At 41.2% G+C, this 24,333-nt stretch overlaps 2 protein-coding genes across 7 annotated transcripts in view; one reads left to right on the top strand and one right to left on the bottom strand.

Annotated features, from left to right (window-relative positions):
- Positions 1–3,952: 3,952 nt before the first annotated feature.
- CCDC47 (coiled-coil domain containing 47) lies at positions 3,953–22,619 on the bottom strand. 3 transcript variants are annotated; one of them, XM_019944299.3, is made up of 13 exons: positions 22,466–22,619; positions 17,890–18,158; positions 17,307–17,414; positions 15,926–16,100; positions 14,354–14,475; positions 13,909–13,974; positions 11,663–11,764; positions 11,352–11,462; positions 10,559–10,644; positions 8,816–8,874; positions 8,194–8,303; positions 7,805–7,972; positions 3,953–5,648 (listed from the first exon to the last, which is right to left on the bottom strand). In XM_019944299.3, the coding sequence occupies exons 2-13, from the start codon at positions 18,151–18,153 to the stop codon at positions 5,568–5,570; spliced, it is 1,452 nt and encodes a 483-aa protein (XP_019799858.1). In that variant the 5' UTR covers positions 18,154–18,158; positions 22,466–22,619; the 3' UTR covers positions 3,953–5,567. The 3 variants fall into 3 exon arrangements, with proteins under 3 accessions (XP_019799858.1, XP_019799857.1, XP_073654202.1); XM_019944298.3 differs by having other exon boundaries at positions 22,415–22,594; XM_073798101.1 differs by lacking the exon at positions 22,466–22,619 and adding an exon at positions 21,811–21,955.
- Positions 22,620–22,934: 315 nt separating this feature from the next.
- DDX42 (DEAD-box helicase 42) overlaps positions 22,935–24,333 on the top strand; it is a 49,195-nt gene continuing 47,796 nt past the window's right edge. Inside the window, exon 1 of one of the 4 annotated variants that reach the window (XM_019944294.3) lies at positions 22,935–23,380. The gene's annotated coding sequence lies outside the window, so the exon portion shown is untranslated. The remainder of the gene's footprint in view (positions 23,381–24,333) is intronic. The other 3 variants (XM_019944295.3, XM_019944293.3, XM_004321173.4) reach the window with 3 other exon arrangements.

Genomic DNA, 24,333 nt, shown 5'->3' on the forward strand with positions numbered 1-24,333 from the left:
ACAGGAAGGCAGTGGGATGATTTCAGTAATGTAGAGTCAAGGGGACTAGAATAAGGCAAACCAACACTGTCTGCTGACTTGGCTACTTTGAGTACTTTAAACTTCTTTTTTTCGTGTGGTAGGACTTCAGTGGGAAAATCAGTCTCGCAGTTTCCTTGAAGATATCTCAAATGCCCCTCACTTTGGCCTCTCGGGCACAAGACTGACAAGCTACAAAGGGGAATCCCACCCTTTCTCTGTGCCACCTTAGGTAAAAGGAGGAAAATATCTCAACTATCTTTTTTTCCCCCTCTGGACATTTTTGGTCCTGGATCCTTCCTTACCCACAACTCTGAGAGACATGTTCTGTTTGCAGAAAACTGTCAGGTTTGCCTTGCTGGGGAAGCTAGCCTAAGCCAAGGCATGCAGGGCTTGAGAAAGGATGAAGCAGTAAGGGATGGAGCAAGGCTTCCTTCTGCGACACTGATTTTTTTCTTTTTTTTGCGGTACGCGGGCCTCTCACTGTTGTGGCCTTTCCCGTTGCGGAGAACAGCCTCCGGACGCGCAGGCTCAGCGGCCATGGCTCACGGGGCCAGCCACTCCGCGGCATGTGGGATCTTCCCGGACTGGGGCACGAACCCGTGTCCCCTGCATCGGCAGGCGGACTCTCAGCCACTGCGCCACCAGGGAAGCCCCCGACACTGCTTTTTTTTTTTTTTCTTTTTTTCAGTGACTTACTCCGCCCACGGGGGTGGGGTGGGCTAGATCCAAAACTGGATATACGCCATCAAGTAATGAACACTCGCCCTTGCCAGCTACGACCCTTGACACGGATTTATACTGGTCTCACTTCCACGATGGGGAAGAAGTTCGCTCCATTCAAACAGGGACCGATGGAAATTTGATGCCGAAACTGAATGTGAACTCTGCCAGTGCATCTCAGGATCTCACTGAATTTTACACACATCACTTTGCTCTTATCTAGTGCTTTAACATTCCAAAACAGTATCCTCACTATTCTGTCATCAAATAAGATACTAGCTGCAAACTCGGTAAATGGACAAAGCAAGATAGTAGCAGAAATTGAAGTAAAATCCCTGCAATTTTTTATTTTGAATTACTTTATTTTTATTTATTTATTTTTGGCTGCGTTGGGTCTTCGTTCCTGTGCGCGGCGAGGGGGGGCTATTCTTCATTGCAGTGCCTGGGCTCCTCATTGCGGTGGCTTCTCGTTGCGGAGCACGGGCTCTAGGCAGGTGGGCTTCAATAGTTGTGGCACGTGGGCTCAGTAGTTGTTGCTCGTGGGCTCTAGAGCGCAGGCTCAGTAGTTGTGGCGCATGGGCTTAGTTGCTCCGCAGAGTATGGGATCCTCCAGGGCCAGGGATCGGACCTGCGTCCCCTGCATTGGCAGGTGGATTCTTAACCACTGTGCCACCAGGGACGTCCCCTGCGATGTTCTCTTGAAAAGACCTTCTTCACATGTGGTCTTGGGAATCAAGGATACTAGAGGAGTCAGTGCCTGAAAGATGCCAGACTTGATGCAGCCACCACAATGGGGAGTTTAAACACGTAAGTACTTCTCATTTGTTCTGTCCAGCCCAGTAGCTATGTCATTTTCTAACTGGATGTCAGTTGGTCAAGGGGGCTAAGAGATCTCATCATCTTCAGGACTGCCCACAAAAGATATTTTGAGAAACTTTTGGCCTAGACTCTGTTTCAGGGAGCAAATTTCCTTACAAAAGGGCCTCCAAAATCCAGATAACTTAGAAAACTGGTGTCATGAAAGGTCAATTTTGAGAGTTTACAAACTCAGTTTCTCCTTGCTTTGCTTTTGACTTGAGTCACAGGATGTACAAACTCCCTATTCCTTTTCACTTCTGTATCATAAGGGCTGGGACTCTCCAAGATTTCTGGAACCTTCTGAAACTTGCTTGAAGCCTGGAGGAATGGAGATGGACTGAAGATCCTGGCTATTTTGTTTTAACTCTGAGCACCCGGAGTGCACTGCCCTCTTTAAGATACCACATAAATTAACTGTGAGAAAGGTAAAACTAATTGCCTAGAATACTCAAGTGAGAGCTAGAAATGCTTACAATGTGTAGTTTAACAAGTTGAGCAGGATTATTTAATTTATAGAGCATTTTATATGTCAAAGCACTTTATGCATGTTATCTAATATCCTCTGAAAAGGCATTTTAGAAAGGGCAGAGTAGATGATGCCCACTTATAGATAAGGAAAGAGACTTGTTACAGCACTAGGACAGCACCTGGGTCCCTACCCACAAACCCAGGCCTCTTTCCTGAAGCAGAAAATAGCTTCAATTCTAGCTTTGCTACAACCTTGCTAAGTGATGCAGTTAACATGCAAGAAAAAGAGGCAAAAGAAAGCTATTTAAGCATTTAAGTTGGAAATGTGATAGGAAAGCAAAGTTGATACAACAAACAACCTAGGCGGATATGATATTATCTGATCTCCAAATAACTCCCATGGAACTAAATATTTTAAAAGGCCTGGGTGTCTTTTATATAAATAAAAGTTACACTATTTGGAAAAGCAAAATAGGTGAAATTAAAGAGGACAATTAATTTTAAAAGATGAAAATATAACCTAATAATAGCCATTAAGAGCAGAATAGTAGTAGACACAAAGTTCTCCCTTTCAGGGAAAAAAAAACAAAACAAAAAACTTTCTTCTGAAATTGGTATTATTTCTCAGTTCACAGAGCTGAGAAGATGGCATTCAACTTGTACACAGATAAAAACATTACACTTTTTTTCCAAATGCAAATAAATCTTTAGCCCATCACCAAACTCCAGAAACTGAGAAAATATTTTCACTATTGTTTTAGTAGTGTGTAACAGAAGCCACTCTTACGGGTATAACTGTCTTCTCCCTCTTACATGCTTTCAAATAATTCAAAGCATGAATTTGAATTCATGGAGCCAGGAACAGTAAGGAAAGAGAATCTGGGGTGATTAAGTACAGTATTTCATCCCTCACACCAAAACTAGATCCTTGTACAACACTGCTCTAAGTAATTTTCACGTTTCCAATTCCTATTGGATGGGTGGAATGAGAAAGCCAATTAATGTTTTTCTTTGGTCTAAGTTCCATCTAAAGAAAAGAGTTTCACATCTGGTGCCTGACAAGGAAAGTTTCTATTATTAAGGAAACAGAATTGTAAACTATACCCCCCCCCCCCCCGCCCCAATAATACCCTGTCAAGTTTTGCAGATAAAGTTAGAGAACTCTGGAAGGATCTGCTTGGTTTTCACTGAGAGAAAGAAAAGCAAAACAGAATAAAGCAAAAATACACCACTTGGAGAATAGGCCTAGATGATACATTTTTTGAAGTGCTACCATTTACAGGAGAATTTTACATATATTACCTCTTAGTGTTGACCTAATGTGAGATAGGTAGAGAAAATAATTACTTCCCTTACTTTGTAGAAGGAAGATCAGAACAGAGACTCAAAGAGGTTAATGACCTGCCCAAAGTCAAAGGATTGGTAACTGGTTTTGCTGGCACTAAAGGCCAAGTCTTTATCTTCCAGTCCAGCACTTGTTGTGGTATTGCTAAGTGCCCAGGCAATGCAGACAATACTGGAGGACAAGACAGGTTTTCCAACGTGTGACAGTCAACAACAGTCTCCTCTCTTTGTCCTCTCAGTCATAGGAGAGACAATGGTGTCTTAACTCTAGTGGGGGACTTTGGGGAGAAGCCCATCAATGACATAATGGGGCTCTAAAAATATAAAACATTAATTAACTAGTGGGAATTCCCTGGTGGTCCAGAGGTTAGGACTCCACGCTTTCACTGCCGAGGGCTCGGGTTTGATCCCTCGTTGGGGAACCAAGATCCCGTAAGCCGTGCAGCACAGCCAAAAACAAAACAAAACACCAAAAACTGGTAACAACTATGGGCTTATACTCTTGTAGGGCAACCCCAGAAAAGTAAAGGCGGCACTCTGAGACTTTTTTCAATTAGTTTAATATATGTCCATAGGTAGTTCATACGAATGCTTAAATTACAAAATTAGCTGCCATGGTCCAAATGTGTGGGACTTTAAGAAAGCTTTTATTAATCAAAAGATAGCTAAGCATACCAACTTTGATTTCTAAAATGCAGGTTAAAGGTTTGTAAAACAAGGCTAATTCTAGAATTATATAGCATTAAGGTAATTAAATTTTGTTATTTTAATAACTTAATTTCATGAACTGTTAAAAAAAATATTACATTTGCATCTCCCAGTTTATACATTTCTGCATTAACCTAGAGAAAAACCCATGTGAAAAGTTTCCATGCAGTTACAAAGGCAGCAGCACATGCTGTTTTCACAGCAACTTGTTATTGCCTCAGAACACACCTGCACATAAAGCATCAACAAAAAATACCCACCCACCCCTCTCCCACAAAAAACCCAACCCCTTCCCATCCCCAGCAAAAATTACCTGGTACAAGCAGTGACTTAAAAAATGCTTTCTTAGTAGGAAGCATTTATAAAATGCAGAGATCTGAACAAGCTAAATGCTTGTGCAGGTAGATGGGCCTCTCCCCCAAGAGTTCCTTCCTCAAGAGGCAGAAGGAACTCTCAATAGTCTAGGAAAGTTCATTTTTAAAAGTATGTTTATGCATATTCATGGCTATTTCTTTGAAAGAATATACCCAGCCTCAACTGTGGAAGAGATAAAAGCAGAAGGAGAAGCAAAGGGATATGGCCATAACACAGAGAACAGAGCTTCTCCGTGAGCATCCCATACGTTGCAGCGACCAAGAAGGAAAACTTTTGTGACTTCACATAGACCACTGATCTCATCTAGGTGAAGCAGTTAATTTTTCATGCATTTGTTACTCAAGAAAACATACAACCACTTAAAATACAGCATTCACATTGTCATTAGCTCATGGTATCAGGTAAGGAGGAAACCGTGCTCCTGTATTATCTATCCCTAGAATTTTCCACATACATGTAAGTATCCTAAAGCCTACAGATATCCTATCATACTGTCATCAGCACCTCCCACCTATAAACATATACTGAACTAGACTGTTGAGTCCCTGAAATCTCAACACCACATATAGTGTTCTGAATTTTATTTTTTTACAAGTTTAATGTAGACACAGAAGAGAACACCAAGCAATGTTTATTGTGCAATTCCAAGTTATCTGTGGAATCTTGGTTTAGAGTCAGTCTTCATAGCCATTTCAACTGCCTAGTTTAAACAAAAAGCAACAATCTAATTATATATCTATAAATTTCATGATATTTCTTCAAATATCAAGCACTAAAAGTACTGATTCATGTTATAATTTTTAAGATGTTTTGAAACTACACAGATTTCATATATTATTCCTTTTATAAAATAATCAAAATAATTTGATTATCTGGAAGAAAATTACTGTAACAGAGTCCTTCCAATGTATCTATGACCTTTGTAAAACTCCAAACCAAAAACAGAACACATGATGAAATAAGGATTTCTCAGTCACTGGGAAACTTTAAGATAAGAAATGAACTGGTATTTTTTGTTTCCTGTGAATTCAGAGCTTACAGGTGGCATAAGGACTCAGATCTCTTGGATGACTTTACATGGCTTTCACTTTGATTTGTTTCATTTTCATTTGCTTCTTCTCCAATTTCTTTTGCTCACGCCTCAAGGCAGCTTCCTAGAGAGAAAGAGGGAATGCAAACTAAGATTTCAGTACTTGTTTAAAAAAAAGTCAAAACTAGAATACTGCCTATACTATTTAGGCTGGCATCACAAATAACGTTCCAGAAGATAGTTATAAGAATTGCTGGGGCTTCCCTGGTGGCGCAGTGGTTGAGAGTCCGCCTGCTGATGCAGGGGACATGGGTTCATGCTCCGGTCCGGGAAGATCCCACATGCGGGCCACTGAGCCTGCACGTGCGCGTTCGGAGGCTGTGCTCCGCAACGGGAGAGGCCACAACAGTGAGAGGCCCGCGTACCGCAAAAAAAATAAAAAAAAAAAAAAAAAAAAAAAGAATATGGAAAGACACTTTCTTGAAAGATTGCTATATTTTTAATATAAAAAGTTTATAAGATGATCTACATTAAGAAATGAAATAAGTACACTGAATATACACAGTTGAGGGACTAAATAAACTATATAGTATTAACAGTGGTTGGTTTTAGGGATGGGAACTGAAGGATTATGTTACATTGTTCTTACATGGTAGAATTAAGGTTAATTTTAATGTCTGTGTATATGTTTCTCTATACTTTTCAAATTAAATATGTAACAAAACAAAACAAGGCTCTACCAGTAGTGGCAGGAAGGTCCAGATCATTGGTATAAATGAGCCATTCAAGCCAGAAATTCACTATAGGGTTTTTTGTGTTTTGTTTGGCTCCTTTCCCATTTAATTCACTGGATCTTTTTACAAGGTACCTAGGCCTAGATACTATAAAGTGGTGGTTCTAAAAAAAAATACATGGTTTACACCCACAAGCAACTTACAATCTGACTTAAGTTCTGGGCCCCTCTTTTACTTAAACCTACTATAGTTTCAAACTCTAGAAATAACTGGAGAACTTTTTTTTCATAGAAAAATGAAAGGCATTATCTATTAATGAGTCCATGTAGATTCTTCCTGTATATCTGTTAAAAAGCCATTTATATTTATAAAGAAGATTGCATAAACACAGAGCTCTATTTTCAGGGGAAAAATACCCATCAACTAAACCAAACCAAACCAAACCAAACCAAAGACTGATGAGAAAGGATGAGAGGAGGGCTGTGGTACTCTGGGCACTTCACTCAACAGCATTAACGACTCTACCAGCAACTAAAGTGCCACACAGGGGCTCACTTTTTTTTTTCTTTTTTAAAAATTAATTTATTTATTTTTGGCTGTGTTGGGTCTTCGTTGCTGCGCGTGGACTTTCTCTAGTTGCGGGGACTGGGGGCTACTCTTTGTTGAGGTGCGCGGGCTTCTCATTGCGGTGGCTTCTCTTGTTGCAGAGCACAGGCTCTCGGCGCGCAGGCTTCTAGTAGTTGTGGCGCACAGGCTTGGTTGCTCCGGGGCATGTGGGATCTTCCCGGACCAGGGCTCAAACCCGTGTCCCCTGCACTGGCAGGTGGATTCTTAACCACTGCGCCACCAGGGAAGTCCAGGGGCTCGCTTTTTCTTGGCAGCTTGCCTCCTCCACTTACAAGAATTTTCTTCAATTCTTGAGGTTATTCACATTAAAATTCACATTTCCCAGAACTTTGTTCTCCTCGTTTTTGATCAGCATTTACAAGGTTTAAAATTTTAGAGCTGGACTGCAGCATCTTACTTCACAAAACATGAGAACATGCTGATGTTTGAAACATAACAGACTACAGCCTTATTAAAGCTCTTGAGTTTGAGATTCTACTTATGTACAAAATAGAAAACAAAATACAAAGAAAAAATATTAGAATTCTCTAATTCTATAATCAAAATAAAATTTTTATAAAACAAGTTTATGTGGACCATAGGGCACATGTCCTGGCTTCTATTAAAATTCCAAATTTCTTTCTACCTTAGTATGTGTTTGGCTTGAAAGATGATAGTGGAACTTTCAAAAAGGGCCTATGCTGGGGGAACAGGATAATTCATATCATTCTCCAGGATTGAGGCTCAATCTAACATGGTTTGAACAGGAAGGATTATTCTTTTTTTTACAGCGCTATCAACTGTCCCAAGTGCTGAGAAAATGCTAAGCTTTCAGCCTGTGTACATTCCTACACAGAATTACCTTAACAGCCAATATGGCGCAAGTAGGCATTCTTATAAATCTGAGTTTTACCCCAGTGATAAGAAAAGTTTGTCTTACCTCCAGCCTGCGCTGTTTCTCAGGATCTTCCTCATTCATGATTCGCTCCTTCTCTGCTCTTTTCTTCTCCTCACGCCGAGACTGGGCAGCTTCCTGTCTTTGCACATGCGTCAGCTTCAAGAAGTTCTCCTCCACTCGAGCTCGGTTCTTGTCTGCTTTTTGTTTGCCCTTTCCCCAGGAAACAAAGCAATTCATAAGAAATCCATTTCAATCCAAACAGATACAAAATCCCATTTAATATTCTTTCATAAAACCACTCCCATGTAGCACTTTTAAGTCAACTAGCAAAGATAAAATCACTGAAATAATCGAAAGCTGGGCCCCCTCCCCACCGCCCCTTGCGGGGGAAAACACAATAAAAGCCTCCAACTTAAGGCTGCAGGTCTTACTTCTCTGTTGAGTCGAAACTTTTTGGCTTTATCAATAGAATAAATCACCATGTTCATCAGGGGTAGTAAAGCCTCCATATCCTTTGGGTAAGTGTTACCTGAGCCAGGCACTGGAAAACAAAACCATTTTCCTATTGAGTTAATGGCAGCATTCATACTTCTTGTATTAATTTTTTTTTCTTTTTGTATTAATAGGCTCCTTTCTCCAAATTTCTTAGGCAGCTAAAATACAGCAGAAAATAGAAATTAAAATATATAAAAGGATCTCTTACTGAAGAAATCAAAAAACCAATAAGCTGGCATGAGGTTTTTTTTTTTAAAGATTTTCTTTTTGATGTGGACCATTTTTTTAAGTCTTTACTGAATTAGTCACAATATTGAATCTGTTATTATGTTTTGGGTTTTTTGGCCGCAAGGCATGTGGGATCTTAGCTCCCTGAACAGGGATCGAACCAGCACCCCCTGAATTGGAAAGCAAAGTCTTAACCACTGGACCGCCAGGGAAGTCCCTGGGGTTAGTTTTAATGTAGTTTTTTATAGCTATTGTTTAGAAAGAAACAATACTCTCCTTAAGATCATCTCACAGAAAACAAAGAACTCAGACAGGACACAGAACACTTACCATTAAATGTAAACAACAGTGTCCTCTTAGTGTCAGGTAGCTTTAAAGGCTGACCTTCCCTGTCATAAAAGAAAGAGCTATTTAGAAGGAACGCAAGAGAGAGTTACTTTCCATGCACATAAGTCACCCAATTCACTTAGATGAACAGATAACTGTGCAGATAATCAGCACAGTATTTGGCTTGGCATCCCCAAGTTAAATACAGTCTCAGAGCCCGAAGGAGCTTTACAGGTCATCTGGTCCACTCGTCTATCCGATGGATGCATTCCCAAGTATCTTTATCCTATCCTTCAACACCTCCAGTGATGTCCCCTCCAGGCAGGATAATTCCATCTCACCTGGGGAGCCAGAAATGAGCCTGTATTTAAGTATGCGGCCCATATTTTAAATAACCTTTTATTTATTTTTATTTTTATTTTTTTTAGATGTTGGGGGTAGGAGTTTATTAATTAATTAATTAATTTTTGCTGTGTTGGGTCTTCGTTTCTGTGCGAGGGCTTTCTCTAGTTGTGGCAAGTGGGGGCCACTCTTCATCGCGGTGCGCGGGCCTCTCACTATCGCCTATCACGGCCTCTTTTGTTGCGGAGCACAAGCTCCAGACGCGCAGGCTCAGTAGTTGTGGCTCACGGGCCTAGTTGCTCCACGGCATGTGGGATCCTCCCAGACCAGGGCTCGAACCCGTGTCCCCTGCATTAGCTGGTAGATTCTCAACCACTGCGCCACCAGGGAAGCCCTATTTTGATGGATTTTTATGTTTTATTGCTAACTCTTCATCTATCTTCCTATGATGAAGGATCTTATTTTTGAGTCAGGCTCAGAATAAGTTGAGAAATAATCTACTATAGCATATATAATTTAGTTCTGACTCTTCAAAGAATCCTCTTGCAATCTTTGACTTTCAACCCTCCACACCTCCCCCCACACACAAAATGCTCCATGAATGCCGCAATGTGATACTTTGTCCAAAGCATTATTACTGAGTTCAGCAAGGCAAGGATGATGCAACACCATCTAGAGGCATAAGTAATTTTGATTACCTTAGTGATTTTGACACAAAATTAAAATTCAAATTGGCTTTTAACTGTATTCAACTCCACAGTTCTTAGCCAAAAATTTAGGTCAGAACCAATTCTACACCAAGGGTAAACTTAAATACGCTCTCCTGCAACAGGATGTGAAATCAAACAGCAAATTCAAACCCTGAATATTTACATTCGAACAACATTACTATAAAGCCAGAAACTTTACGGGCATCAAGGGTGTCTGATAATACACTAGAAAGAATATAATCACTCAACCATTCAAAGTAGAAAGCCGGAAAAGGCCATGAATTACAAAATGCATACACCTGCAATCAAACACAAATCAAACGTCACAGATTCACATCATAAATTAAAAAGGAAAAAAAATCCCCAAAAAACAACCACCCTAGACTACAAAGGACAGAGACTACCAATTGTATTTTCTTACTATTAGCCATTCTGTTAGATTCTCATTTACCTCACTGAGTGGGTGATGCATACATGCGGTGACAATTGCAAACTGGGGAGGCTTATTTGATTGTCCCCCATAGGTTTTCAATTACCTTCACGATGCATGCAGTCAAAGCAAAGGAAAACTTGGATGCTGTCACCAACTTCCCTCACTCATTTGGGAAGGGAAATTGCAGAAGCACCTTGCAGGTGTTTCAACACAGAAAGCTAGTGAAGAAAACTGATTTCAATATTTTTATTTCATACGTACTCTTGCATAATTTTTGGACCAGAGAACTGGTCTGAAAAATGAACGGATTCAATCTTGTCAGCATAGTGTGTAAGAAAGTGAACCATCTGAAATAAGAAAAGAAAATTATTTTTTTTAAAGTAGGTTTGATGCACTTCTCTTTTTTCATAGATATTCACTCTTTAATCCTCCTTACTTTTGCACATGATGAAGGCTAAAGCTTAAAAAAAATTAAATTTAAATAAGGACTCTCCCTATGATGAAACTACTGCCCTTCTTTAGTCACACCAATGATCAAAATTGAGCAGCTGAAAATATATCTCAAAATAGTGTTCAAAATACGAGTGAAAGCATGAACATAAAATCTGAAATAATTTTAGGAATTCTTCACAACCACATCACCCAGAACTTACATTTAGAACTGTCTTTGAGCTATCCTATATTTTTATGATACTAAGATGTGCTGTTACCATACATAACCAATAGGAAAAAAATAGCTCTTTATATACCTGTCTTCTACACAAACGGAAACTTTAACAAACGTACTAAATGACATGGTGATAAGGATTAAAGTAGTAGTCCTTTTTCAAAAAACCTGAAAGCCATTGGCAATCCTAGGGACAATTTGTTCTTGATTTAGAGAGAATTTCTTGACTAATAAAACTGTCTTTTTGACAAGTGAATCTATTGTTTAAAGAAAGTATTTTACCGGTTGTGTGGGAAAGGAAGATAAAATGAAGAATTTGTACAGTGTAACTTTCAGGGAGACTGCCCCGTAAATGGTCTACAAATGTATGTCTTCTATTGTATTTACCTTTGTATCCATCATTCCCTCTGTGACTTCTCCCATCTCTGACAGGATGGCCAAGGAGTCAGGCAGTCCATACTTCGCTCCAGACTTAGGTTTGTCACTACAAAACTCACTCTAGAGGAAGACGTAGTTGAAAGTAAGACATGATATTTTATTATGCACAAGGATTTTTTTTCTCAAGAGAATATGTACTGACCTATTTCAAAGTGATACAACTGTTCAAGTGATATAATTACTTTATGCTCTGAAGTCAAACATTTATGTAATAAAGAGGCACAGTTTCCACATATTATTTGAAAAAGAACCTGACATACCAGATCCTGCATCTCTTTCTGTAGTCGTACCAAGGCTTTCCGAGTACCAACAGCAAACACATAGGTATCCATATCTTCATCATTCATGGTTACTTTTATTTGCTTTAAAAAAAAAACAACAAAACTCACCTGTTAGGTTCTGTGATAGGCAGATTTCTAAGACAGCCCCCAATATGCCTGCCTGCTGGTGTATACATCCTCCCCTCGAATGTGAGCAGGACTTATGAATGTGATGGTATTATCATTACCATGATTATGCTGTGTTACATGGCAGATGGTCCCTAATCAGGTGACTTTCAGTTAATCAAAAGGGACACTATCCTGGGTGGACTGACCTAATCAAGTGAGTCCTCAAAAGGGACTGGACCCTACTTGAAGAAAGAGTGAAAGTGTGAAAGGGCTATGGGGTGGAGGGGAACCACGTGGCAAGGACCGGAGAATGGCCTCTAGGAGATAAGAGCAGTTCCCAGCGACAACTAGCAGGAAAATAGGAACTTGCAACCACAGGGAACTGAATTCTGCCAACAGCCTAAATGACCCTATGAAGAGGGGCCCAAGCTCTAGAGGCATGGAAGCTCTGTGCACCACCCCACCCCCATGCCTCTCTTCCATTTGGCTGTTCCTGAATTGCAGCCTTTACAATAAGCTGGTAAATGTAAGTAAAGTGTTTTCCTGAGTTCTCTGAGCTATTCTAGAAAATTATTGAATCTGAGGGGAGGGCTGTGGGAACTCTAGATTTATAGCTGGGCAGTCAGAAGTACGGTGGCCCGGGGCCTGCAACTGGCATCTGAAGTGTGGGCAATCTTGTGGGAATGAGACCTTTAACTTGTGGGATCTGGCATTAACTCCAAGTAGATAGTATCAGAATTGAATTGAATTGTTGGACACCCAACTGGTATCTGGAGAATCAGAGAATTGGTTGTTGGTGTTGGAAACACCCCAGAGGCAGGTTAAACAGTTTTTAATACTCGACATTGGGCCAGAGAGATAAAGTTATAGCCTAAAGAGTCTGGTATGATAAAACATGGCCCTATTTGTCTTATTAACTATATCTTTAGAAGTTTGGGTCAAAATTTACCAGTATATATGTGGAAGAAGGGAAATGTTAATGAAGGGAAATATGGCAAAGATCTGGCAAGATGTCAGCTGCTAAAGAAAGGTTTTCTGCTCTTTTAAGCAGAACCCACATAAAAAGGCTTAAAAATATAAAAAACCCATATGTTTGTTGAGGCTGCTTTTCATTGCAGGGAAAAAAAACCCCAAAACAGCAAAAAACGTAAAAGGCTGGCTGGCTCAGAGGAAAAGAGAAGATTAAATCTACCTCAGGAAAGAACTGAAAATGATTAACACAACACTCTAAAGAATAATTTCTACAAAAAGATGGCAGAAGATGCAGCAAAACTTCCTCCTTTGAGTTTTAACTGAGGAGGCTCTAAAAACTAGTGGGTTAAATCATCAGCGGCCACATTAGAAAAATTAAAATAAATAAAAGAAACAGGTTTCCAACTAACAATAAGACCTTTAAAATAACAATTGAGTTTCAATCCAATAAAAAGTACCTAATTATATTACCAATATAGCACTTATTAACCAAATACTACTTTGTATTTTGATATATATGCATACATTTCTTGTTCTACTAGCTTATATAAAAGACTGTCTCATGTATTTTTGTTTCTTGCTGCAGTGGGAGTCAGCACAATTATTTACTGGAAGAATGAAGGGAGGGGGAATGTGGCATTTCTAATGAAGGACACAATTTTCAGATTAACATGTTAATTTAACAAAGGAAAGAAAGTATACCAAACAATAAGGTCTCCATATTGTGTTATGAACTCATTCAGCCCAAGATGTATTACTTGAGGCAAAAAATATTTGAAAAAAACCCCAGCCTACTGCCAAAGATAAAAGCAGATACCAAAAGCAGAGTCAGATGTGAGGGCAAATGGTCTGTGACAACTGTTTTACCTCCATCATCCAGGTTGATTCTGTTGATCTACCTGGTGACAAAGTATTACCTCTTTCCCCACAAAAAGCACATATGTCTCCTCACACCCACCTGCACCTCCACCCCCAGTTTCACACTGAGTGGAAGATGATCTGTCTAGATAGAAAAGGTTCCATTTTTTGGGCAAGAGACACAAGTTGTTAGAAAGTCCAAATATAATCCTGGCAAGAAATAGAACAAGCTCTAAGAAGTTAAGAATTCAATCTGTACAGAGAAAACCAGCAGGAAGAATACATACCACTTGATCACTCACTGGCCTCATCATCCGGGCCAGGACATTCAGTAAGTCCTGTCTCTTGAGGAACTAAAAAACAAAAAGCCCAAGAGAACAATTGCAATTTCTGTTTGCTATAAGGAGAAGACATTGGAGGGGGACTCAAATGCTTCATCAAATATACTCTACATTTGCCAGTCAGTAAAAAAGATGATTTTTATTTACTTATTTGGCCGTGCCACATGGCTTGCAGGATCTTAGTTCCCTGACCAGGGATCGAACCTGGGCCTCCTGCAGTGGAAGCACAGAGTCTTAACCACTGGACCACCAGGGAATTCCCAAAAGATGATTTTTAGATCTCATTTTAAGTCAAACATGAAAAAAATGAGACACTGATCTTACAGGACTTGGGATCACACTGGAAAAAATGAAAGGAAGATATACACTGTACCAGAAATTCCCTACTTACCCTCAGCTGGATAAGCATCCCCTCACAGCACACTCGACCAGAACACCATAGGTTGTAAATGTGCTCATTCTCCTGGTTCAGCTTTCCTGTGCTGGTGGCTTCTTTGTTAGTTCCATCATCCCCTAGGGGTAAAACCATTAACATGATTCACTGGAAATGTTGGGGCCTAATCACCACACACTCTTCTACTCTGACCCCAAAATGACGGTACCTTTAGGTTAACAATACTTATCTATCTTATAGAACTCTCCTTTAGACATAGATTACAACAGATGGGCATTATTCCTTTTACTTTTAAAATGCTTTATTGCTGCCATTAAAAAATTATGGACTCTAGCATTACTTGTGTGTCCTTGTTAGTTAACGACATTCAGCTTGGAATATAAGTATGTCAAGAGTAGGTACAAAATGGAGCAAAGTCAGTTTAAATGTCTCTGCCAAAAGTTAAAAAAAAAAAAAAAAACCTATGTAGTGAATTAAAAATACCATTAATACTAACTATTCAACACTCCCTCACTGTTTCCTTTCATTTAACTTTATCCAAGTTTGTTTTTCCTGCAGCAAAATGATAACAGTGGTATTAAGAGCTACAAAAAGCTCAAATTCCAATAATTTCCTCTCTTCATTTAATTCATTAATGTACAAAAAAGTGTCCAAATGTACAAAAAAAAGTGTCCAACTTTACAAGGTAAAGCAGACTGACACACCAAATGAAAACACACCAAGGGAAGTAGAAGGCATTAAAGGCTGCTTATTTTTTTCCTAATTTCCAAGTCAAAAAGTACTGAAATAGTATATGGTACAGTGGACAGCATGGACTTTGGGAGCAGGTAGACTAGGTTCTAATATCATGGTTGCAGTTGAACAGCTTAGACAAATTTTAACACTTCTCTGGACTTCAGTTCCCTCCTTAGGAAAACTATAGAAACTATATCCAACTGACAGTATTGTTCTAAATATTAAATAAGAAACAATGTATGCAAAGTACCTAGCACAACATAGTACACATTCCTGCTAAAGGGCAGAAGAGATGGATACTTGCTTGCTATCAAAGGGAAACAAAGTGTTTAAAGCCAAACTGAAGTGAAGGTGAGTGAGTCTACCTTACCCCCTACACTACACCATTACAGGACTTCCTCTAAGGTATCAGTGTACATCTTGTACATCTCTACAGTGGGTCTGACACTAAAGTGCCTAAAACCTGAAGGAATTTTGAAGGACTTCCAATTTCTAAAAGATGAATTGAAAGCATTTATCAAGCTACAAGCTACCTAAAATGTCAAAATTCTTTGCTTTTGGCTAGATTTTTATCAACTTGTTTTGATAACACTGATTGTCTCATTCTATCTGAAGCTGTACAGCAAATGTTTGATGAAAGGTGAGAAAATTATTTCATGAATGCAATTTATTCATTATGCAAAACCTAACAAAAAAGGGATCCTTGAGAGAAGAAAAAAAAGCATCCTCTTCAGCAGTCCATGAAAGTAGTTAGATGCTTACACTGAGCAGAATAAGCAGTTCTTACCAGAAAGTTTTCAAACAGGTGGCTAGACTTGTATTAGCCTAACTTACCTACTAAGGTAAAGTTGCTCTCCAAAAGCTCCCTATGAGTGTTAAACCAGGCCTGAGCAAGGCGACTGTTTTTATTCTTCCCGATGATATAATTCATGATGTAGGCAAGCAGACCAGTCACCATTAAAATCTCTAGATAATAACTCTCCCAACTGTTCTGGAGGTGTGCAGGAACCTAAAGAAGAACAATTGTTCCATTTAATGTTGGCTGAGGCTGAAGGACGAAGTCTAACTCAAGGTATGAAGGAGAATGAGAAAACCCATAAACAGAAGTGGATACGTTAGATAACTGTCACTGAATATGGTTATACTTTGAAAAATATGCCCATTTCGGTTTTCCAGGTCATCATTTTTTTTTCAGTGTTACTTTTTTTTTTTAATGAAGGTTTTATTATTTATTTATTTATTTATTTATTTGGCTGTGTTGGGTCTTCATTGCTGCGCGTGGGATTTCTCTAGTTGCAGCGAGCAGGGGCTACTCTTTGTTGCAGTGCACGGGCTTCTCATTGCATTGGCTTCTCTTGTTGCACAGCATGAGCTCTAGGCATGCGGGCTTCCGCAGGCATGTGGGATCCTCCTGGACCACGGATTGAACCCGTGTTCCCTGCGTTGGCAGGCGGATTCTTAACCACTGCGCCACTAGGGAAGTCCTTCCAGGTCATCTTTGTAAAAGATTCTTTAAGGAAATATGAGGATAATCAAATGGGATGAAACGCTGGAAAGCCCTCTGTATTCATCTTGATTCCGAGTCCCACCTCCCAAATAAACCCAACGTCTATCCTCCTCATTCCTTGGTAAATAAAACTAGGAAGGCTAAAATAAAAACATATGGGTTGTGGTACTTCCCTGGTGGCACAGTGGTTAAGAATCCGCCTGCCAATGCAGGGGATATGGGTTCAAGCCCTGGTTCTGGAAGATCCCACATGCCGAGGAGCAACTAAGCCCGTGTGCCACAACTACTGAGCCTGTGCTGTAGAGCGCGCGAGCCACAACTACTGAGCCCGTGTGCCGCAACTACTGAAGCCTGTGCGCCTAGAGCCTGTGCTCCGTAACAAGGGAAGCCACGACAATGAGAAGTCTGTGCACTGCAATGAAGAGTAGCCCCCGCTCACCGCAACTAGAGAAAGCCTGCGCGCAGCAACAAAGACCCAACGCAACCAAAAATAAAATAAATAAATAAATAAATTTATATAAAAAGAACCCAACAAAAGATACAGGTTGTTTTTCCGTGTGTCCACTGCATCAGAAGAACTGATGTCAAACTCTTTCATGGCTCCCACGTTACAGCAACACCAGCTACGTGTCACTAATTATATTTCTGAGATTAATGACAGCAAGATATTTTGTTGGTTAGTTTGGGATTCAAAACCTGTATACCTACATCGACAATTGTTATTGGGTCTTTATTTTTGCTAGAAGAAGTATCTGGTTTGTCTTCATAACCTTCAAATTCTTCATCATCATATGGTTCACTCTCGGTATCTCCCTCCTACGAAAATGAGGCACAATCTGTTTTCCCCCACTAACATCACCAGCAATTTTATCTCATTTTTATAGATAACATTTGTAAGGAAAAAAGAACATGAAAGCAGCAAGCACAGAACACAGAGATCTTACATATTTTAAACAAATGATGACCCCCCCCCCATGCATTTCAACCCTGAGTTCTAAATGATACAATTCCCACCCACCCACATACCAATACATATCCACCCCCACTCCACCATCCTCCATCCAGGCTTTCCATAGAGGAGAAAAATACAATTCATTTTTTGTTGAATGTAAAAGGTGAGAACATACCACAATCATTTAGAAGAGCTCCACCTACTGAATAAAAATGAGCATACCAGAGGGTAAAGGTCTCCTTAGACCTGGGCATTACTTTTAATGTCTGGGAAAAGTGCTAGTTACACATTGTCCCATCCTTCCACTTTCCCAAGAAATCAATAAAAAAGAACCTTTACCTGGGTATCTGCATCTTCAAAATCTCCTTCTTGGTTTTCATCCTGCCCTTCCAACTCCACAGTAGTCTCGTCTTCATCATCTTCAGTGGTTATCACTCGTTGAGGAGATTCAGTAACAGAGTCTTCTGTGATATCCTCAAATTCAGCAAAGTCATTATCATCATACTCTACGATGTCTTCCTCATCCTCGAAATCATCAAACTTGGCTTCAGAGACACTCCCAAATATCAAAAGAACAACACAGAAAGCATGGAAGGCTTTCATTGCCCCTTAAAAATGAGTCAAACAAGACAAAAACAAAAACCCTAAGTGGACTGCCATTCTACACATACCGATCACATTTTGTAAACAGTTAAAAATTAAATATAAGACTCTCCCACTTTTCTCTTATTTAATACTGTTCATTTCAGATAGCATTATGTGAAGAATAATAAGTTGAGGTTCAAGAGGCCTGGGTTCTAGTCTGGACTCTCTCACTAGTTACCTGTAAAATCTTGTACTAGTCATTTAATTTCTTTAGGTTGGTTTCCATTTACACTGTGTATTCAGTACGCAGTTTTTGAACGCCTATTAAAAGCTTTATATAGAAACTGGGAGAGGGATAATGAAAGAAGAATGAGATGCAACTATCTGTTGGTTGTAATAAAAATAATACATGAATGGAAAAGCTATTCATTCTTAGATCAACTGTATGTGTGCACATCATCATCATCATCAAAGCACATGTTTAAGACACAAAGTGCTAGGCACTGTCCTAAAGGCTTTACAAAAAGCAACTAATTTAATCCTCATGACAACCCTCTGAAGAAAGTGGTTTTATTAACATCCCCATTTCATAGATAAGGAAAATGAGGCACAGAAATGCTAAGTAATACAACCACCAAGTGACAGAGAACTATGTTCTGATGCCAGTTTTGCCTCCAGAATCCCTGCTATCATCCACTTCTCAGGCAGCATCTCCAACGTAAGCCAGTAGCAGTGATTTTGTTACTTATTTAAAGTAGCAATTTTTGCTAACACCACCTACTCAAGAACCACAGTATTATCCTAAATGGTCTCCCCTGCTCAACTCTCTCCCTACTCCCTACTTCTCACTAAAAACTACCGTTATCCTTCTAAAACAGGACTTCTGTTACATAAGGGTTCAATCACCAATGAAGGCTAACCAATTACCCAAAGAATAATATAAAACTCCTCTGGCTTTCACTGCTTTTCATAAAATGATCCTATCATATCAAATAAAATGTTCCCTCACTGAGCATATCACCATGTCAGATACTATGCCAAGAGAACCTAGCTTCAAGGACGTGAGTTACAGTATGACAGGGAAAATCTGAAACCGGTTAAACCATACATACATACAAAAAACAAACTTATTTTGTTTATTAAAAATTGTTATGAATGAAGTTAGAACCCAAGTTGTTTTAGAAGCAAATACACAAACAAAAAGGTTTAGAAGGTCATACATACATCTACATGTAAATAGTAGTTATTATGTATGATAGGATTATGGACATTTTGCCTTTATTTTTCTTTATATTGAATACTTTTCTAATTTTTCTATTACGTTCTTATAATAAAATGTTCTTTACAAAATAAAATAAAAGGATAGTTCCTGCACTCAAGAAGAGGCACTGCAGACTGAGGAACAGCTATAGCACAGAGGGCTGAAACAGCGCATTTTAGGAGTTTGGTATGATAGAACATTGGGTTTGTCGACCCAAATGGGGGAAATGAGGCTAAAAAGGCCAGCACAGGCCAGATCATGATGATCCTTATTTATTTATTTATTTGATCATCCTTATTTAAATACCACACTGAGAAGTTTGGATGATTAGAATCAACTAAAGGATTTAAGTAAGAGAGTGACACAATCAGATTTGCAATTTAACCCTGACAGCTCACACAGAGGGTGAATTAGAAAAGGGCACCTGAGGTGGGAAAAATAGGAAGTGGCTGAGATAATTAGATAAGAGATAAAACACAACTGAACTGGCAGTGGTATTGGGAATGAACAGGAAAACAGATTTGACAGGTATTAAGAATTATATTTGTCAGCATAAAGTGACTGAATATAAGGAATGTGGGGAAGGAAGATCTGGGGTGATTCCAAGTTTTGGCTTGATTAACAGCTGGACAAAGTCATCCTTGAAATAAAAAGCAATAAAGGAGCGAAAAAATTGGGGGAAGGCAATAAATTAAATTTAATACTTGTTGAAAAGTTTTAAGTGTTTTCAAGCAGTATGTTAGATGATTAACATTTATCTCTTAATTTTCACAATATCCTAAAAGGTATTATAACCTATTTTACAAAGGGAGGAAAGGAAGCATTTGAAGTATAAGCCTGGAGTTCAGGATATGCGCCTAAGCTGGAAATAGAGATGGTGTGAGAATGGAAGAGATCCCCAGGGAGTATTAAGAGTTAGGTTTAAAAAAAAAAAAGCACCAAAAAGTCTTGAAACAAATCATAACAGCTAAGAGTTGTGCATAATAGGGAGAACTGGAATGGGAAACTAAGGAATGGTTAAAGAAAAAGAGACTTTGGTCGAAGTGGTAGCACAGAAGTCAAAGGAGAAGCATATTTCTAAGAAGGAAACAGAGCTCGGTTTCAATTGCTGCAGAAAGTTCAAGTAAGATATGGACCAAAAATTTCCCAATGTTAATAAGGAAGTCATTATTGGCAACTGCAAGGAAGTGGTAAGTATGAAAGCCAGGATGCAGGGAGCTGAGTACTAACAGAGTGAATGGGTGGCAAAAGGGAGTATGTATTGGGTAGGCCAAAAAGTTCGTTCGGTTTTAAGTTCAAAAAAGACACGTTTTTCACTTTCGTGAAGAACTTTATTGAACAACACATTCGCTAACTGAAAGAACTTTCTGGCCAACCCAATACTGATCTCTCAAGGTGCTCTGGCATAGTGAATATTCTATATCTCATATTTACAACACCATAAATTCATAAAGGAAATTGGCTCAATATCAAAGGCTATTGCTCAATACCTTGCAACTCATGGCTGCTCAAGAAATGTTCTTAAAATTGGACAAAGTTCATAAATTTTGAAAGGCACCAATGATTTGAGAAATGCCACCAATGATTTGAGATATGCCACCAAGGATAGGCCAATATTATATCCTTTCCAATATTTGATCTTTGACGTTAACACCAGCGGACATTTTATGGGAAAACATAGCTGCCCTCTTGACAACAACCTCAAAGAGGCTTGCGATGTGTCTCCAAACACCCTTAGCTTCACAGTCAAAAGTGGAAGACATATGAAAAGGAGCACGTATGTTGGTGGAGTTAGGTTTGGTTCAAAACATCAGCTCTACCATTCGCCAGCCATGTGACCTTGGGCTAATTACTTAAACCCCTGTTCCCCACATACAAAAAAGGGATAGTCATTCACTATTTGCCTCACAGGGCTGTAGTGGATATTACAAGAGATACGTGCTTGGCACATAGAAGGTACTCAATAAATAGCAGTTCCCATTACTTCCTTCCACTGTGCCTTATGAACACCCTTTAAGGTGTAAAAATACTTCATTTTTAGTGTTTCTCTTTCAGATCTCAGTTTTAAACTTTTTCAAATAGAAGCAAATAAAGGTTAACACTGGCACAGTCAACTTGATTAACTCCCTGACAAAAGGTCTGGTCATTTCAAAGTGAATTTCCACTTAGAACGTTCACACCACAGAAGCACTTCTAAGTTAACTCAGCCCTGTAACAGAGCTCCTTTAAGGATATTTAGGTTAAAATTATCCAAGCCATCCGTGCCTTGGCCTTCCTTCCCAGAAGTCTGTCTGGTGCACCTGTCAACTCATTTCTCAAACGCACAACTCCCTGCCTGAGAGGCAGTCCTGAGACTCCTGGGGCAGGGCACCCCAGCACTAACAAGTCTGGTCTGATTTCTTCTGCTAGCTCACCTGGCAGTCTCAGCGATTGGGTCTGGACTTAAAAACGGAGGAGGACTAAGTGCAGGAATCATTCCTTGTTGGCATTTTAGAGTAGGCCTTTCTGACAATGGCCAGACCCTGAGGCTTCTGGAGATCATGGAGACATTCCCGTCTCCTTACACATGTTGGATAAAAACATGTCATGTTAGAAACCTTCAGAGAAGACGGACCACAGAGGTTGCTGCTTCTGTTAAGCCTGCGGGGTCTAGTCTTTCCCCAGCAAGCAGAATCAATTCTACGCTCCATTCTTCCTGCTGGCACGCTGTGGGCTTGCTCTAACTTTGCCCTGTGGGTTGGCATTTGCTCACAGTTCTGGAAGTTCCCAAAAACCGTTAAAAGTCACTCCTACCCTGATCAGAACTCCCAACAAAAAATGGGCCTTGGGGTGGACAAAGTCTGGTTTGTTTTTAAGAAAATCGGGAAAGGCGAGAAGGCGCGGGGACCGAGGCATGTCACCATAGGCTGGACTTAGGGGATGGGGTGGGAAAAGGGACCTGGTTAGGCCACGCAAATCAGCGTCACCGCTCGGCCCAGCCCGACCCCACCGACTAGCGCGTCACGGCCCGCTCCCTACCTGTACCGAGTGCTAGAACCCGGCCCAGCGCTCCTGCGGCTGCCGCCTTACCCTTCCTGCCTCTCGGGCCGGCCCCCGCCTGCCGGGTCACTGCGGTTTTACTGCCCTCAACGCCTCTAGGACACAGCCTGACCAGGTAGCTCAGTCACGCCGCACCACTCTTCACGTAGCCTCCGCCAGCCGTTACGTAGAATGCGTGCGGCCCGTCCGCGCCTGCGCACGGCGCGGGGGCGGGACACAGCTCAGGGGGCCGAGCGAGACCTCCTCCTCCCCCGCCCAGCTGAGGCGAGGTGTGGAAGCTGGGAGAGTTACATAAGCCCGGCCCCTGGGCCGGAACTGCCCGCGCCTATCCCTGTGCTCTCCACTAGGGTTCAGTCAAGTTGTCATCACGCTGAACCCGTGCTCCGGATGCTAAAAGTCGCCATGCTCTACGGGACCACGTGGCCAGAGGCACGCGGGGAAATCTTGCCCAGGTCGCATTTGCAAAGGAGCGGACTTTAGAGGATCGACGATTTTATGTACATGTGGTTTCCACTCGAGCCTCTTTCTTGGGATTTTTTGGCGGCTCCCAGTCAGTGCTACTTTCTTCACTTCCAGGCCCACTTCCTAAACGGGCCGTGAACACTCTTCATCCAGCAGTAGTGCCTGTTAGGTGTCTGAGGTGTCTGTGAGGCAGTCTGGAGCTTTAGGGCCAGGAGCTCGCGGCGCCTTCCGGGAGCCATAGCTCAGGCTCCGCCCTTCGGCCCGCGCTCTGCACTGCGCATGTCCGGTTTTGTTCCCCTTCCTCGCGTCAGCTACGGGCCGAGAGGCGGCGGAGGCGGCGGCGGCGGCGGCGAAGAAGGGGGCGGAGAGCGAGGAGCGCGGTGGGACGGGGTCTGGACCGCTCGTACTTCGGGCCGTGGGATTCTCTCCGCGTCGGCGGTAGTAGTAGCTGCCTCTGCAGCCGCAGCAGCAGGTTTGTGCGAGGTGGGTCTGGACGCGGGGCCGTAACCCCTCGGGGGCACCGCAAGGCAACTGTGGGGCCTAGCGAGGGCCAGGGAACCGCGGCCTCTCTTAACAAAGAGTTGGCGGAGCCTCGGGGAAGCCGAGGCGCAGGGGGCTGGGGAGTAGTAGGAGTGCGTGACTGAAACCTCGAGGGGCCCTTCCGAGCCTCGCCGTCCTCCCACGGCTCCCGCTTCTCCCGCAGCTCTTAACGAGGCCCAGTTGGCGGCGTTCCGGAGGCGGCGCTCTCCCGGCCGCCTGCCCTGCAAGGGAAGGGATTTGCAGGGTGCTGGGCTCCGGGTGAGGGATACCCGCGGGGAGGATTCTGACCCAAGCCAGCAGCAGTTAGCAGATGCTAGGCTCCAACTCGGGGGACCTGATAGGGAAAAGTTGCCAAATCTGAGGACAGTAAAAGATATAGTCGGTAATCTTGGTGTAGCTTTGAGTACATCCGTGATTAGCATCACCATCGTCACACAAACTTTTTTGCGGCCTACTTAGGAGCCTATCTGATGTGGGTAAATAATTTATATGGAGTTGCAAGCATACGCGCCAATAATATAAGGAAGAACAGTCGTACTAGTCGAGAGTTTGGGGGAATCATAGCTTCCTTATCACCTTAGTGGAAGCTTTGCCCCTCCCTCCTTTGGTCAGTCATTCACATTCCTCTAGCTTCCCATACATATTGCTTTTTGTAAATGATCTTTGTATATCTATTGTCCCCTGTATACACACCCCCGAACTCCTAAAGAGCAGAGATTCTGCTTTAATTCACTTTAACTTTCCAGATCCAAGCCCAGTGGAAGGTGGGCAATAAGTCTTTCATACCAAAATTAATTTTTAGACTTTAAGCGGTGGAGGGAAAAAAATGTATGTTGTATTTTCCTGTACCCAGAAGGGGCATTATATGGCCTAATCTGCAATTCATTCACTCAAGA

The sequence above is a fragment of the Tursiops truncatus genome, chromosome 20, assembly GCF_011762595.2.
Source record: "Tursiops truncatus isolate mTurTru1 chromosome 20, mTurTru1.mat.Y, whole genome shotgun sequence".
Lineage (NCBI taxonomy): Eukaryota > Metazoa > Chordata > Mammalia > Artiodactyla > Delphinidae > Tursiops > Tursiops truncatus.